At 43.7% G+C, this 17,811-nt stretch overlaps 1 protein-coding gene across 6 annotated transcripts in view; it reads right to left on the bottom strand.

Annotated features, from left to right (window-relative positions):
* The window catches only part of METTL4 (methyltransferase 4, N6-adenosine), a 192,549-nt gene extending 175,265 nt beyond the window's left edge, over positions 1 to 17,284 (bottom strand). For 5 of the 6 annotated variants that reach the window (XM_056521658.1, XM_056521659.1, XM_056521660.1 and 2 more), the window contains exons 1-2: positions 16,824 to 17,284; positions 13,269 to 13,331 (exon numbers count right to left, since the gene is read on the bottom strand). In XM_056521658.1, coding sequence (XP_056377633.1) covers positions 13,269 to 13,331; positions 16,824 to 17,099 — 339 coding nt within the window. In that variant the 5' untranslated portion in view covers positions 17,100 to 17,284. Of the gene's footprint in view, positions 1 to 13,268; positions 13,332 to 13,852; positions 13,908 to 16,823 lie in introns of those variants that run through there. The other variant, XM_056521664.1, reaches the window with a different exon arrangement.
* Positions 17,285 to 17,811: the final 527 nt, after the last annotated feature.

The following is a 17,811-nucleotide window of genomic DNA, read 5'->3' as shown; positions in this document are numbered from 1 at the left end:
CAATGTTGTACATTTTCAGGAAATACGCTCGCTTTACAGCAGGTGAGTTAAAGCTGCTAAAAATTACAGATCACGGCACAAATAATGAGTCCACATACAGCCGCATATAAAAAAAAAAATTTAAAAATAAGAAATCGTTATAGGGGTAAGAATAGGGCAATTTAAGCATTCTAATGTCTAAAAAGTTTGACTTTTTTTTATAAAAAGCAGTACAATAATTAGTTAAGCATGTAAACATGGGTATCGTTTTCATCATATTGACTTACAGAATAAAGATAACATGTCTGTTTTACTGTAAAGTGCAATTTATGAAAAGAAAAAACTGCCCAAAAGTTTAAAAAAATTGCAGCTGGTTTTCAATTTTACCCCACAAATAATATTTTTGGTAGCACCAAACATTTTATGGTAAAATGAAAGGCGTTCTTACAATTGGACCTTTAAAAAAAAAAAAAAAAGCCCTCATATGGCCCTGTGGATGGAAAAATAAAAGTAATGTCTCTTAGAAGGTGAGGGGGGGGAAAAAATTAAAACATAAAAATGAAAATTGGCTGCGTCCTCACGGTAAAAATCTGCTGTGTTAGCATTTTCATTATTATAATTAGCAAAATTGTGTTTTTTTTTAACGCAATTTAACCATGATTTTGAGCAAATTGTGGCAAAATACAACAATATGCCTGTGGTTCTTTAGCTGTTCTGGGTACCCTGTGGAGATCCGACAAACTCAGAAACATGCAAATAGAATGCTATTGCAGCAAGGGGAGATTAACTATATGCCAAATGCCTCGAAAGGGCAGTAGAGAACAACGGATGGGATTAACTATGTCTGCAGGGTGAAAGAGTTGTGTGAAAAAAAAAAAAAGTAATTGGTAGAGAAAAAACATTTTGGAAGCCCGGTACAACTACCTTAAAGTTAATTACATTGAACAAATAAGGGCAACAGCAGGAAGGGCCTAGAAGTAGACCAAAGTAAGGCACATGGATGTGTGGGGCCAATCCACAGTGTCTCCAGCTCAGCCTACTTTAAGAAGGTCTAAAACAGGTACTAGATAGCCTAAGCCAGGTAATACTTAAAATAGTTAGGAATTTCCAGACCACCAAACCCACAAGTGTTTGGTCTGGCCACAAGACATGAGCTGGAGACTTTATGACATTTGCCTGTCCACACAAACTTCAAAAGAGAAGCATGAATCCTATAAAGGGCACCGCAAGCGATTGAAATTGGAAGAGTTTTCACTAAATAGAGGAATTTTAGCAGAATAACCATGTTCACCACCATGATCCTATCAGTAAGAGTGTGTATGATTCATCCACTTCACAAGAAGCACATGTATCTCCTGAAACAGCTGAGGGAAATTGTGTTGAGATATGAGGTGAGAAATAAGGAGTAATTCGGGTCCCCAAATATGTCCAAGATGTGTTCTGGCAGCTATAGGGAGAGACTTTGGTCTTAAAGGAGTACTCCGGTGCACACTTTTTTCATGTTATCCCGTCCGGGCTGCAAAATAAAAGAAAACACACTTTATCTTACCTGCCAACGAGCCCCCGGAGCTCCGGTACAGGTGTTCGGTACCCGGGCTGCATTCTTCTTACTTCCGGTTAGCCCGGCACGTCACACGGAGCTTCAGCCTATCACTGGCCGAGGCGGGACATCGCTGCGGCCAGTGATAGGCTGAAGCTCCGTGTGACGTGCCGGGCTAACCGGAAGTAAGAAGAATACAGCCGGGGACCGAAAACCTGTACCGGAGCTCCGGGGGCTCGTTGGCAGGTAAGATAAAGTGTGTTTTCTTTTATTTTGCAGCCCGGACGGGATAACATGAAAAAAGTGTGCACCGGAGTACTCCTTTAAATGAGTGCTCACCCCATTTAATACCATCATACATGCATAATGTGATATGGAGAGGCCAAACACTATCAAAAATCTACAGCCAAACATGATTTCCAATCTGAACTTCTCTTTCAGCAATTTGTTGAGGTGTTTTACATAGAAGACTAGTCTGAATGACCTATCCAGTAAATACGTGACTGAGGCTAGGTTTCGACACAGGTCTTTCTGGTGTTTTTTGGAAAACTGCCATTGCAGTTTTGAGCCAAAGCCAGAAGTGTATCCAGTAGGAAGGAGAAGTAGAAGTCTTTATTTCACATTTCCTATACCTTTTGAATACACTTCTGGCTTTGGCTCAAAAACTGCAGTGGCAGTCCCCAACCCCACCCCCAAAAAAAAAAAAAAAGTGTCGAAGTCTAGAATTTTTCAGCCTCATTTAGCTGGGTCTATTCTTCAAAATTGTCCTGCCCCTAATGCTATAATCAGCACTTGGTACAACCTGAAACAAGACTTCCTTTTCTGGAAGGGTAATTTCAATAAAAAAGGAGCACACTGTCTTTATAAAGTACATTTCAAAGTGTGGACTGAGCTGAATTGAGATTGCACAAAAAATGTAGACAATTAAAAATTTGTCGCATATGATAAAGCAGCTACAACTTAAAAAAAGGAACCATACCCATGATTTCAGTTCATTCCTAAGTACCGTATTTTGTGTTCCCACCCATTCCACCAGATACTGCACTCTCCTATAAAAACAACAGCCATTATTACTTGTAAATTATGTATGTTGTGTAGAAATCCTTTCTAAAAAAACCTTCCGTAATTCAGTCAATGAAAAATTCAGCAACATTTATAATTCATGTGGACCTTGTTTGCAGACTTTTACTAACTACATCAGAAGGGTTTCATAATCAAACTAAAGGCTGCAGCCTCGCAAGTAGAGCACTTCACGGAGGCATAATCTATACTGCCCATAAAACCAAGTCATATCCCTTTCTTCTATGTTGCATATTAAAGAATTAACATGATTAACACTATTTCGCACATCTTCCCGCAGAGCAATACAACAGGGAAACCGTATTGACAGGAGAAGAAAAGTGAATTTTGTAAAAGACATAAAAAATAAAAAAACTTGGATGATGGAATTATGTTGGATTCTGATACAATACAAAGCTTAACGCTATGCTTCACGCTGACTGTTTTTTTTAAAGAAGTAAAGCTTTGATGGTTTACTTAAGATCAGTGCAAAGTGGGCCATTATTGGAAAACAAATCTAGTAGAATATAAAACATAAATATCCTGCTGTGATGTTTGCTGTGAAGAGAAATGAATGGTGGCTCAGCACATAGAACTTATGAGGTTATGCTGTTTATAGGCTTTGCAGTTTCTAACATCTATCCTCTAAAATCTAATTTAAATGCTGGAAAAGATGTGCTTCAATTTTAATTTCTTAGAATACAAAACACAAACATTTTAACTGCAAAAAAAGCACAAAAGAAAAATGTCCAAGATGTCACCTTCATGATAACAGAAGAGCCATTTACTGTACTTTTCATGACCTAAAATATTTGGAGGCTCCAGTCTCCTTTGTGACTCCTCCATACTCCAACTGTGAAGTGCTAATTATTGTTATTGCCACAAACAATCTCAGAATACTACAAATATTTGTATAATATTTTAACCACTTAACAAGTGTTTAAGTCCTACAAATTTTATTTATTTATTTATTTTTAAGCAATTTTGTGACTGTTTGACAGCTGTAGCATTTTCATTTGGTAGGCTGCTTTTGGGACTTTTAAAAAGGATAAACGGTCATCTGTTCACCCACACTAAACCCAATACACTGGGTATAATTAAATAATCTGTAGTATAAAATTGCCGCGGGTCACGTGAGCGCTAAGTCAGCACATGACTCACATGACCCGCTGCAATGAATATTCATATTGAGCTGGCGGGCCAGCTTCCAGTGTGCAATTCACTGAAGATGTAAGGAGATCTTTAGAGGGGCAGATCTCCGGCGTGCAGGTATGTATTTAACCCCCTCATCAGTTTCCTGTTCACCCACACTATAACCCAGTGTATTGGGTTTAGTGTGGGTGAACAGATTATCGTTTTCCTTTATCAAGTTATAGTTCTTTATGCTTCTAATTTGTAAAATGTACACTAAAATAGTTTGAAAATATTTTTTATTTTTTTTTACTTAAAACTTATGACACCATATGCCCACAATGAGGTCATAAAGACATTCTGGGGGGCAAAACTTTTTTTTAATTATCATTTAGCAGTTTTCCCATTAAGAACCAACTACTTAGTAGTGACAGCCAAATTCTGTTAATCTGAGTTTATTTGGATGCTTATTCTGAACGGGTTTATGAAATCAATGCAAGAGGTTGTTTTAGAATTTAGCACCATCAATATTCCCTGCTAAGGCCCCTGTTCTATGAGACACAGAGGAGCGCCATTCATAAGCACAAACTGCCTCACAACTGATTACTATGGATCAACTGCTCATGACTGCTTGGCTCGATTTCACTTGTCTGGTTAAGGAGGTTTCTGATTAGTTAGATTATTTTAGTATCCATGACTTTGGAGCGTGCTGCAAATTATTGCATACACTCAGTGGGGAAAATTTATCAAAACCTGTGTAGAGGAAGAGTGGTGTAGTTGTCCATAGCAACCTATCAGATTACTTCATTACAATCAGGTCCCCTTTAGGACCCAGGACGTATCCATACGCCCGTGGGAATTTCGGTCCCCGGGTAGAACGGGGAAACCAACAGCGACCGGGCGCTGAAGGTCCACTTACCGATCCGGAGGCAGCGGGCGACGGAGATTGGTCGGGCGGCGATGTCGTGCGGAAGAAGAGGACGGCTCCCTGGATCCTACGGAAGCTGGTAAGTTGCCTAGCAACATCTGGAGGGCTACGGTCTGAGACCACTATACAGTGGTCTCTAACCTGTAGCCCTCCAGATGTTGCAAAACTACAACTCCCAGCATGCCCAGACAGCTGTTTGGGCATGCTGGAATATGTAGTTTTGCAACAGCTGGAGGGCTACAGTTTGAGACCACTATATAGTGGTCTCTAAACTGTATCCTTCCAGATCTTGCAAAACTACAACTCCTAGCATGCCCAAGCAGCTGTTTGCTGTCTGGGCATACTGGGATTTGTAGTTTTGCAACATCTGGGAGGTCCACAGTTTGTCGATCACTGTGCAGTGGTCTATGAACTGTAGCTCTCCAGATGTTGCAAAACTGCAAATCCCAGCATGCCCAAACAGCAAACAGCTGTCTCGGCATGCTGGGAGTTGTAGTTATACAACAGCTGGAGGTACGCAACTACATCTCCCAGCATGCCCTTCAGTGATCAGTACATGCTGGGAGTTGTAGTTTTGCAACAGCTGGAGGCACACTGGTTGGAAAATACTGAGTTAGGTAACAGAACCTAACTGAAGGTTTTCCAAACTGTGTGCCTCCAGCTGTTGCAAAAGTACAACTCCCAGCATGCTGGGCATTGTAGTTTTGAAACAGCTGGAGTTTTGCCCCCCCCCCCCCCCCCATATGTGAACGTACAGAGCACATTCACACGGGCGAGTTTACAGTAAGTTTCCTGCTTCAAGTTTGGGCTGCAGCAAATTTTTCGCTGCAGCGCAAACTCCCAGCGGGAAACTCACCTTAACACGCCAGTGCGAATGTACCCTAAACATTACACTAACATAAAATAAAGGGTAAAACACTACATATACACCCCCTTACACTGCCCCCCCCCCCCCCCCCCATTAAAAATGAAAAACGTATTGTACGGCAGTGTTTCCAAAACGGAGCCTCCAGCTGTTGCAAAACAACAACTCAACTCCCGGCATTTCTGGACAGCCACTGACTGTCCAGGCATGCTGGGAGTTTAGCAACAGCTGGAGGCACCCTGTTTGTGAATCACTGGCATAGAATACCCCTATGTCCACCCCTATGCAATCCCTAATTCAGTCCTCAAATGCGCATGGCGCTCTCTCACTTCAGAGCCATGTCGTTTTCCAAGGAAACAGTTTAGGGCCACATATGGGGTATTTCCGTACTCGGGAGAAATTGCACTACAAATTTTGGGGGGGGCTTTTTCTCCTTTTACCCCTTATGAAAAGGAAAAGTTGGGGGCTACACTAGCCTGTTAGTGTAAAAAAAAAAATTATTTTTTACACTAATGCTGGTGTTGTCCCATACTTTATATTTTCACAAGCGGTAAAAGGAAGAAAAAAAAAAAAAAAAAAAAAGACCCCCAAAATTTGTAACCCCATTTCTTCTGAGTAAGACCATACCCAATGTGTGGATGTAAAGTGCTCTGCTGGCGCACTACAACGCTCAGAAGAGAAGGAGCGCCATTGGGATTTTGAAGAGAAAATTTGTACGGAATTGAAGGCCACGTGTGTTTACAAAGCCCCCATCGTGCCAGAACAATGAAAATTTTAATTTTTCATTTGCACAGCCCACTGTTCCAAAGATCTGTCAAACGCCAGTGGGGTGTAAATACTCACTGCACCCCTTATTAAATTCTGTGAGGGATGTAGTGTCCAAAATGGGGTCACATGTGGGGGGGTCCACTGTTCTGGCACCACGGGGGGGCTTTGTAAACGCACATGGCCCCTGACTACCATTCCAAACGAATTCTCTTTCCAAAAGCTCAATGGCGCTTCTTCTTCTCTGAGCATTGTAGTTCGCCAGCAGAGCACTTGATGTCCACACATGGAGTATTTCCATTTGGGATCGACCGATATTTTTTTTTTTTAGGGCCGATACCGATAATCGGTGCAGGTTAGGGCCGATAGCCGATAACTTATACCGGAATATCGGTATAAGTTATCGGCTATTTAACCCCCTGCGACACCGCTGCAGATCATTGATTTAAAGTGGGCGCTTTAAATCAATGATCTGCAGTGGCTTTTGCGGGGCCATAGGCCGCCGCCGCCACCACCCGCTTCTCTCCCCCTACCTGTCAGGGTGGTCCGGGCCATCAATCCTTCATTCCTGTAGTGTCCGGGGGCGTTCCGGGTGAAGAGTGAACCGGTCCGGGCTGTCCTTCTCCGGCGGTCATCTTCTCCACTCCGGGCAGGCTCCGGCCTAGTACGCTGCATAGACGCCACTGCGCAGTGACGCCCGTGCGCAGCGATGCACCTGACGTCACAGCGTAGCGGCGTCTATGCAGCGTACTAGGCCGGAGCCTGCCCGGAGTGGAGAAGATGACCGCCGGAGAAGAAGGACAGCCCGGACCGGTTCACTCTTCACCCGGAACGCCCCCGGACACTACAGGAAGGATGGATGGCCCGGACCACCCCCATTACAGGTTAGTTTAATTTTTTTATTGACTCGGAGGGTGGGGAAAAATCCACACCGGTATACCGCCCAGCACTACGGTGGGTCGGGGGGGGGGGGGTGCGTGGGGCGGTGCATTATCGGCTTATCGGCAAGGTAATTGCAGATACCGATAATGCCCAAAATCGTGATTATCGGCCGATAATCGGTCGATCCCTAATTTCCATACTCAGAAGAAATAGGGTTACAAATTTTGGGGGTCATTTTCCCCTATTACCCCTTGTAAAAATGTACAATTTTGGGAAAAAACGGCATTTTAGTAAAAAAAAAAAATTTTTCATTTACACATCCAACTTTAACAAAAAGTCGTCAAACACCTGTTTGGGTGTTAAGGCTCACTGGACCCCTTGTCACGTGCCTTGAGGGGTGTAGTTTCCAAAATGGTATGCCATGTGGGGTTTTCTGCTGTTCTTGCACCATATGGGCTTTCTAAATGTGACATGCCCCCCCCCCCAAAAACCATTTCAGCAAAATTCACTCTCCAAAATCCCATTGTTGCTCCTTCCCTTCTGAGCCCTCTTGTGCACCCACAGAACACTTCACATACACATATGAGGAATTTCCTTACTCGAGAGAAATTGGGTTACATATTTTGGGGGCCTTTTTCTCCTATTACCACTTGTAAAAAATGAAGATTTTGAATTTTCTCCTTCACTTTGCTGCTATTCCTGTGAAACACCTAAAGGGTTAACACACTTACTGAATGTCATTTTGGATAATTTGTGGGGTGCAGTTTTTATAATTGGGTCATTTGTGGGGTATTTCTAATATGAAGGCCCTTCAAATCCACTTCAAAACTGAACTGGTCCCTGAAAAATTAAGATTTTGAAAATTTTGTGAAAATTGCTGCTGAACTTTGAAGCCCTCTGATGTCTTCCAAAAGTAAAAACATGTCAATTTTATGATGCAAACATAAAGTAGACATGTTGTATATGTGAATCAATTTGTTATTTATTTGGGATGTCCATTTTCCTTATAAGCAGAGAGCTTCAAAGTTAAAAAAGATGCAAAATTTTAAATTTTTGAATTTTTCACCAAGAAATTATGCAAGTATCGACAAAATTTTACCACTAACAAAGTAGACTATGTCACGAAAAAAAAAATCTCGGAATCAGAATGAAAAGTTAAAGTATCCCAGAGTTATTAATGCTTAAAGTGACAGTGGTCAGATGTTCAAAAAATGGCCGGGTCCTTAAAGGTATAAATGGGCTGTGTCCTTAAGGGGTTAAAAAGGCCTCTGGAAAAAAAAAAAAAAAAAATGAAAGAAGCAATGTGATTGGCTGCTATGGGCAACTAATCCACTTTTCCTCTACACAGGTGCTCCTCATGCACATTCTAGTCTCATGCTTGCCCAGAAGCAGCACTATATCTGGACAAGAAGCAACTTCTGGGCTCAAGAGACTTTAGTGAGCAGTGGAGGTAGAGCACTACCATAAAGCTGTGCCCGGCCTGTCATAGGCATGCAAAAGCCCTGAGTGCCGTGACTACCACAGGATGGGGCATGCTCTGATGACTACTTATGGGACATTAGCAGGAGAGTTTAGAACTACTTTACTACACTATGGAGCAGTGGTTCTCAACCTTTTTGGCGACTGTACCCCCAAAGGCTGAAAGTATGTCCGCGGACAAAAGGCATGTTCTTACCTTTATACTAATGCATTCCCCCTCCATCTTAATCCCCTTGTGTCATTATTATCCAATATGGCAAAAGGGGATTAAGATGGAGGGGGGAATAATGGCACAAGGGGATTAAGATTGAGGAGGGGGGGGGATAATCAACCTCCCTCCATATTTATCTCTTGTGCCATTATTCCTCCCTGCCTCTGATCCTCTTGCGCCATTTCCCCCCCCTCCATCTTAATCCCCTCGTGCCATTCCCCCTTCCTCTGATAACCCTTTTGCCATATCAGATAATAATGGCACAAGGGGAATAATATGGAGTGGGGAAAAATGGCAAAAGGGGATCAGAGGGAAGGGGGGATTATAGCACAAGGGGATTAATATGGAGAGGGGGGGGGGGGGGGAGGGTGATTATTCCCCCCTCCATCTTAATCCCCTTGTGCCATTATTCCCCCCTCCCTCAAATTAATAAATTATCACCTGCAGATGAGTTGCGGCGGTGCTTTAAATGAATGACTTGCAGGCAGCGGTTCTTTAAATGAATGACTTGCGGGCCGCCGGCACTTTAAATTAATGATTTGCGGGATGCCGACAAGCTGTCACCTCCCCGTTCAAGCTCTAAAAGTCTGGCTTATAGCGCTTGCAGGGGGAGAAGACATCTTCCGGCTCGCAACTTAAAAGGAAAACTGTCAGATATTTTCTCCTGCACTATCCTGGTGGATAGTGCGGGAGACTTATTAAAACGAGCCGTACCTTACCCGGATCCCCCCGGCAGTTCGCCAGCAATTGTAGCTTTATTCTATGTCTATATCTTGCTGTAATTGGCACGAGCGGGGCTTCTGCAGCTTAACTGGCACTGACGTCAGCGCCGCTTATGAATATTCATCCCCCCTCCCTCCAGTTAGGAGCGGCAAAGAGAGGGAGAGCTGGAGGGAGGGGGGGATGAATATTCATAAGAGGCGCTAACGTCAGTGACAGTTAGCTGCAGAATTCCCGCCCGTGCCAGTTAAACCAAGATTTCCACATAGAATAAATCTACAATTGCGGGCGAACGGCCGGGCGGATCCGGGTAAGGTAGGGCTCGTTTTATACTGTTAAATACTGTGGAACAGCCATAACTTACAAAAATACGTGATATGCATTTTTGGTCATACCGCCCGGCGTGTAGGTTATATAGCCCCAAGTTCATGACAGTTGTGCTTTAAGGTGAAAATGAGTCCCTAAGGGGTTAAAGACCACTTAGATGCTGCTGTCAGTTTTGACAGCAGGCATCTAAATGGTTAAATGATGGGCACTGTCAGATTTAAAAACTTTTTATATGTTGTACATCTTGGCAAAAAATTAACTTTTCTAATATACTTTAACCCCTTAAGGACCAGGGGTTTTTCCGTTTTTGCACTTTCGTTTTTTGCTCCTTGCCTTTAAAAAATCATAACTCTTTCAATTTTGCCCCTAAAAATCCATATGATTGCTTATTTTTTGCGCCACCAATTCTACTTTGTAATAACGTCAGTCATTTTGCCCAAAAATCTATGGTGAAACGGAAAAAAAAAATCATTGTGCGACAAAATTGAAAAAAAAACGCAGTTTTGTAACTTTTGGGGCCTTCCATTTGTACGTAATACATTTTTCGTTAAAAATGACACCTTATCTTTATTCTGTAGGTCCATTCGATTAAAATGATACCCTACTTATATAGGTTTGATTTTGTCATACTTCTGGAAAAAATCATAACTACATGCAGGAAAATTAATACGCTTAAAATCGTCATCTTCTGACCCCCATAACTTTTTTATTTTTCCGCGTATGGGGCTGTATGAGGGCAAATTTTTTTGCGCCGTGATCTGAAGTTTTTAACGGTACCATTTTTGCATTGATAGGACTTATTGATTTGGAATTTTTTTTTGCGCGTACGCCATTGACCGTGCGGTTTAATTAACGATATATTTTTATAATTCGGACATTTCCGCACGTGGTGATACCATATATGTTTATTTTTATTTACACTTTATTTTATGGGATAAGGGGAGTGATTCAAACTTTTATTAGGGGAGGGGTTAAATGATCTTTTTCACTTTTCTTTTTCACTTTTTTTGCAGTGTTATAGCCCCCATAGGAACCTATAACACTGCACACACTGGGGGAGATTTATCAAAACCTGTGCAAAGGAAAAGTTGCCCAGTTGCCCATAGCAACCAATCAGATTGCTTCTTTCATTTTGCAGAGGCCTTGTTAAAAATGAAAGAAGCAAGCCGATTGGTTGCTATGGGCAACTGGGCAACTTTTCCTCTGGACAGGTTTTGATAAATCTCCCCCACTGATCTTTCACATTGATCACTGGTTTCTCATGGAAACCAGTGATCGATGATTCTGCCGCTTGACTGCTCATGCCTGGATCTCAGGCACTGAGCAGTCATTCGGCGATCGGACAGTGAGGAGGCAGGTAGGGACCCTCCGGCTGTCCTGCAAGCTGTTCGGGATGCCGCGATTTCGCCGCGGCTATCCTGAACAGCCCACTGAGCTAACCGGCAGTTTTTACTTTCACTTTTAGCCGCGTGGCTCAGCTTTGAGCGCGCAGCTAAAGGGTTAATAGCGCGCGGCACCTCGATCAGTGCCGCGCGCTATTAGCGGCCGGGTCCCGGCTTCTCTATGACGCCGGGCCCGACGTGATATGATGCGGGGTCACCGTGGGACCCCGCCTTATATCACGGGAGCGGGACCAAGGACGTACTCATACGTCCTTGGTCCTTAAGGGGTTAATTAAAACAATAAAAGTTTTATTTCCTTTTTATAGAAATCACGATCACTAGGGGTTCCATACCATGCAGAACATCATCCTGTCTGGCTGCAGCATTATCTTCGTCCCAGCTGAACCACAGGCATGGACAAAGTCCGGTAAGTGAGGGCAGGACTAGCACTCCTCTGTGCTTACTCATGTCCTGTCCATCAGACTCCTATCTAAAGACAGAGAGGAGGGGGTAACAGAGCAGCCTGCAGTGATTGGATGACGGGACCAAGCACAGCAGACTTAGCGAGGAAGTGAATGCATGGCAAGGGCGAGCTCAGCAATTGCCTTGGACACACTCCTTCCTAAGCAGTGGGATGTGAGAATAAGTGAGCAACAGAATGGAGGGATTTGTTAAACAAATACAGAAGCTAGACACATCAAAAAGAGAAATAAAGATACTGCATGACATTGTGAGTAACAAATACAATAACTTTTGTATTCTGTAATATGACCGGTATGCTTTATTAGCATGCAGTGGAGATCGCTCAGCTATGGCTATTAGCAGCAGCCCTAAGCTGGAAAACCGTGTGGTCCCAATCAGCTTAGAGGACAGCGGGAGGGCCCTTACCTTCCTCCAATCAGTGCTCCATATACAACTTCTGTAATATTAAGGTATAGCACCCCGTGGTCCTCAATACTTATTTGTGTCAAAAATCGCTCCAGTGTATTAAAATATAACGTTAATTAAACATCAATGGCGTACATTTAAAAAATTACCACAGACAATGGTTTACATGTAAAAAAAAATTACCAATGTCCAGAATTGTGTATTTTTGGTCATTTCACATATCAAAATAAAATAAATACCGGTAAATGTAAAAAAGAAATGAATAAAAAGTGATCAAAAAGTCCCATCAAAACAAAACTGGTACAGATAAAAACTACAGATCACATCACAAAAAATGACCCTCATACAGCCCTGTGTATGGAAAAATATAAGAGTTATAGGGGTCAGAAGAGTACAATTTTAAGCACACTCTTTTTCGCACAAAAATTTATAATTTTTTACCAGTAAAATAAAGCAGAACCTATATAAATTCTGCTCTTTTATTGTATGGATCTACAGAATGAAGATAATGGCCTTGATTTACTAAGAGCAGAGTTTTCTTTGTGAGTTTTTTTTTTGCCCCGACAAGTACTTCTCCAGGGCTTTTTTTTTTTTTGGGCAACTGCTCTAGACTGTCAGGTTTTCCAGATCACAAATCCACCACATTTTATGTGGGAACATTAGTAAATATGTTGGGAGTTGGTTGTGTTTTTTAGTAGCAAATTCTGGCGCACGAAGCAAAGTAATTAGGGTGCAAAATCCGATAAAAACCTGTCACGATCACTTTAGTAAATAACCCCCAATGTTTAATGTTGAATTTTTACCAAAAAATGCACTGCACAAAAAAGGGAAGGTCCCAAAAGTTGCATAATGGTTTGTTTTTATTTTTTTATTTTGTTTCTTTTTTTGCCGCACTTTTTTTTTCGGTTTTGTCGTAGATTTTGTAATGCTGGGAATATATGAAGGAAAGTTTTAAGTATTTCCTTTTTATTCACTGCCATGCTCTGTTTATTGCATCCACAGGCCACAGGATGAGGGCTGCAGCTAGTAAGTGCTAAACTTTTCCTATTTGTGGTACATCTACAGGACCCCTTTAAATATTTCATACAAAATGTTGCCATTAGGTCACTTACCGCTTTGTGATACTCCAATGCATCAAGTTCTCCTTGATTATAAGCAATGGGTCGCTTGCGTTTCTGTAAGAATGTAGAAGTTACAAATATATTTAGCAGACAAAGATTAAGTCAAACCACTATGCACTGTTACCGGTAGTACTTCTGGCAATAATAAACTTTCTTTTTAGTTATACGTAGGGTTTTTTCATGCAGAGAAGATATGCTGTGAATATTTCATCTCAGATATTCAGTAACTTTTCCACAGTTAACTCCACAGCAACAAGTTCACACCGATTAATGCAGATTTTGGGGCCACTTTGTTGTGGATTTGTTACAGAACCGCAGCAAAACCTGCAACACTCCATCTCATTGTGACTTTAGACTTCAATAATGAATCGGTAACAAATCCACATCATAATATAAGCCATAAACTAACATGCTGTGGATTTTTTTTGCATGTTCTTTGCAGATTTTTTTCAGCAATATGTGGACGAGATCTGTTAAAATATCAATCACATTGCAGGCACTGTAATCCCAATGGAAAATCCAGAGCATATCCACCCGGTGTTAACATACTCATGGACATCTATAACGGTAGCTACCTTCAAAATAAGTCTCTCTTCCACAGAGTGGTACATCACAACCCCCGCTCACAACCCCCACAAGCTCTCCCATATAGATGAATGGAGGGGGCGTGTCGGCCCCAGCTTCAGGTGGGGGTCGTGACATGCCACTCTGTGGGAGAGCCAGGGCTCCGTACAGACGATTGCAGGGGGCCCAAGCGCTTGGACCCTCACGATCTAAAACTTATCCCCTCTCCTGTGGATAGAGGATACATTTTTCCTGTACATACCATCATGAGACTTCTTCTTTAAAAGTTCTTAGAAATTATGACAAATGTATAATAACTTGCCTTAGGTCAGTGTTTCCCAACCAGGGTGCCTCCAGCTGTTGCAAAACTACAACTTCCAGCATGCCTGGACAGCCTTTGGCAATGCCTTTCTGAGCAGATTCTCACCAAAGAATGAACGTGTTAATTCTTTAGGCAGAGGGCAGATACCTAATTTCCGCAGTGGAAACATCTGCCGTGGGAATTCCGCAGCGTACGTGGTGTAGTAAAATCCCATTGTAAACAATGGAATTCTGCTGCAACAGACTTCCCCAGCTGAATTTTTCCAGCAGATTTGGAAATACTGCAAAGTGAACATACCCTTATGGTACGTTCACACTGGCGGGTTACCTGCGGATTTACTACCATTAACTTCAATGGGTCCGAAGGAAAATATGCAAATCTGCCTCTAAGTCAATGGTAGTAAAATCCGCAGCGGATTTTCAGCAGCAAATGCGCTGCAAAAATTCCGCAGGTAATCCGCCTGTGTGAACACACCCTTAGGGTACGTTCAAACGTGCGGATTTTCGCAGCGTATTTCGCTGCTGATCCGCTGCTGAAGGACCTCTATATGCTGCCTTTACATGTGCCTGCTCGGAGCGGCAATACGCCGCTCCGAGCAGACACACTGTGATGTGCGATTCGCCACGCGCATGCGCAGTAAACTTGCACAGGCAGCTCTCGGCCTAGCTCATTGAACAGGGGGAGCGGCCACGATGTGTGCGAGTACACCGCGCATGTTTGGCGACTCTCACATCGCAGTGTGTTTGCTCGGAGCGGCCACTCCGAGAAGGCATATATAAAGGCAGCATGTAGAGGTCCTTCAGTGGCAGATCCACAGCGAAATACACTGCGAAAATCCGCACGTGTGATTGTACCCTTAGGGTACGTTCAGACGAGCATATTTACAGTGTATTTTACGCTGCAGATATACCGCTGAAGGACCTCTATGCTGTCTTTACATGTGCCTGCTCGGCACACTGAATTGATGTGCAAGTCGCCGCACATGCGCGGTGTACTCGCACACATCACAGCCACTCCCCCTGCTCTATGAGCTAGGCCGAGAGCTGTATCGATGTGTGAGTATACTGTGCGTGCGCGCAGCGACTCGCACATCGCAGTGTGTCTGCTCGTTGCGGTGTATTGCCGCTCCGAGCAGGCACATGTAAAGGCAGCATTACAGCGGTCCTTCAGCAGCGGATCCGCAGCAAAATACGCGCTGTAAGTCCACTCGTCTGAACGTACCCTTAGGGTACGTTCACACGAGCGGACACAGCCTATTTTACGCTGCCGCTGTAGGACCGCTGCATGGTGGCTTTACAGGTGCCTGCTCGGAGCGGCAATACACTGCAACGAGCAGACACACTGCGATGTGCGAGTCACAGAGCCCATGCGCAGTATACTCACACATCGAGAGCTCTCAGCCTAGCTCATGGAGCAGGGGGAGCAGCTGCAATGTGTCGCTTCATTGTGTCAGCTCATAGCGGCGTATTACCGCTCTGAGCAGGCACATGTAAAGCCACCATGCAGCGGATCCGCAGCAAAATACGCGCTGTAAGTCCACTCGTCTGAACGTACCCTTAGGGTACGTTCACACGAGCGGACACAGCCTATTTTACGCTGCCGCTGTAGGACCGCTGCATGGTGGCTTTACAGGTGCCTGCTCGGAGCGGCAATACACTGCAACGAGCAGACACACTGCGATGTGCGAGTCACAGAGCCCATGCGCAGTATACTCACACATCGAGAGCTCTCAGCCTAGCTCATGGAGCAGGGGGAGCAGCTGCGATGTGTCGCTTCATTGTGTCAGCTCATAGCGGCTTATTACCGCTCTGAGCAGGCACATGTAAAGCCACCATGCAGCGGATCCGCAGCATATAATACGCTGTGGATCCACTCGTGTGAACGTACCCCTAGGCTGGGTTCACACCGCAGAATCCACAGGCAGAATATTGCCGGCAAGAGATTTTGAGTGCAGCCAGCGACGACTATATCAGCGCCAGGACAACACGGACATCTCCGTCCCGATAAATGGCAATGTCTGCAGCGCGGATCCTGCCAGAACATCCGGCAGGTTCAATGTCCTGATGGAATTATTTGATCATTATTTTCTGTCGAAAAATTCCGCAGTGTGAACGGGTTAACGGAAAACCCACGTTACCTACATGCAGTGGAATTTCCGACCGAAATTCAGGAGCGGTATTCTGGTCGGAAATTCCGTAGTGTAAACCCGCCTTAGACAAATCTGATCTGGGTCACACTGACTGACTATATAGATACAGGGGGGGAGATTTATCAAAACCTCTCCAGACAAAAAGTTGCTGAGTTGCCCATAGCAACCAGATTGCTTCTTTCATTTTTAACAAGGCCTCTGCAAAATGAAAGAAGCAATCTGATTGGTTGCTATGGGCAACTTTTCCTCTAGACAGGTGTGATAAATCTCCCCCATTGAGTGTACATGACTCTCACTCTTTATTTGTTACTAATATTCACAGCAGGTACTATTTCAGTGTATTCCAAATAGTGAGTCTCCAGCTGTTGCTAAACTACAGCTCCCAGCATGCCCGGACAGCCTTTGGCTGTCCGGGCATGCTGGGAGTTGTAGTTTTGCAACAGCTGGAAGCAGATTGTTTGGAAAACATTGTTACTATTCGTACTACTCAGTGGTGAGAAGTAGTCAGTACCTTCCTGACACGGGGGCACCGGCTGAGGGCGCTGTCACTCTGTGGGGCACAGGTCTCAGCAGGTGCCGGGGCAGGTTGCAGAGTGAAGTAAGGTTTGTAGAGTCTGAAGAAATCTTCTCTTAACTTGTAAGACGCCTTCGTATCCTTCGTGTCTTGCTCGTTGTGCAGCAGTGGGGGAGCCCCGCCGCCGAGCCCCCCTCCCGCCTCATACCACTTGTTCACCAGAGCTAATTCATCCAGTAGCCAGCCAGCGGCGCTCTCACACACCACTGCCATGTGTGCACAGCGCCCGATACAGGAGCTGCTGTCCGCCTCCTTATAACCCCGAGGAGGGAGACCCGACACTACAGGGCACCGCCGGATTCTCACCAATACCGCCCCGCAACATTTTGAACAAATTTCTTCCTGTCCGCAGCGTTTTACATCCCTCCGCGCAGGCGCAGTTCTCTTTTGCTTCTAAAGCAAAACTGTCTACAGCGCCATCTGTTGGTGGAAAGTAGAACTGCAAGTTATATATATATATATATATATATATACATATATAGGGGGACATGTATCATTATTTGTGTATGATAGAAGCATTTTACCCCTTTTCCCGAATTCTAAATTATGTGCAGAAGCGCTAAATTTATCAATCAGGCGCAATGAGCTTCATAAATTGGGGGTAAATATAGTAATCTCCTCAATCCACTCTTTGGAAAATAGAATCAATGATTTAGAGCATCTTGCTACGTTAAGTCCAAGATGGTTTTTTCAAAAAAAACAGCTCTTGCGGCAAAATTTTGGGTGTAAAAAAAAAGTACGCAGTTAATAAATCCATGTGTACTATAGATGTCACTCCAAGGTACCCTGATTAGGCCACATCTGGAGGATATGCTCAACCAAAACGTGCGCAAAAAAATTGCGCAAAAAAAGGGCTTGCGCAAAATTTTGCGCAAAAAAATACACACAAGACAGGGGTAAAATCTTTGATACATGTCCCCCATAG

Source organism: Hyla sarda, chromosome 5 (genome assembly GCF_029499605.1).
Source record: "Hyla sarda isolate aHylSar1 chromosome 5, aHylSar1.hap1, whole genome shotgun sequence".
NCBI lineage: Eukaryota > Metazoa > Chordata > Amphibia > Anura > Hylidae > Hyla > Hyla sarda.
Note: the sequence above shows the minus strand (reverse complement) of the source record. Positions and strands in the feature narration are given on the sequence as shown.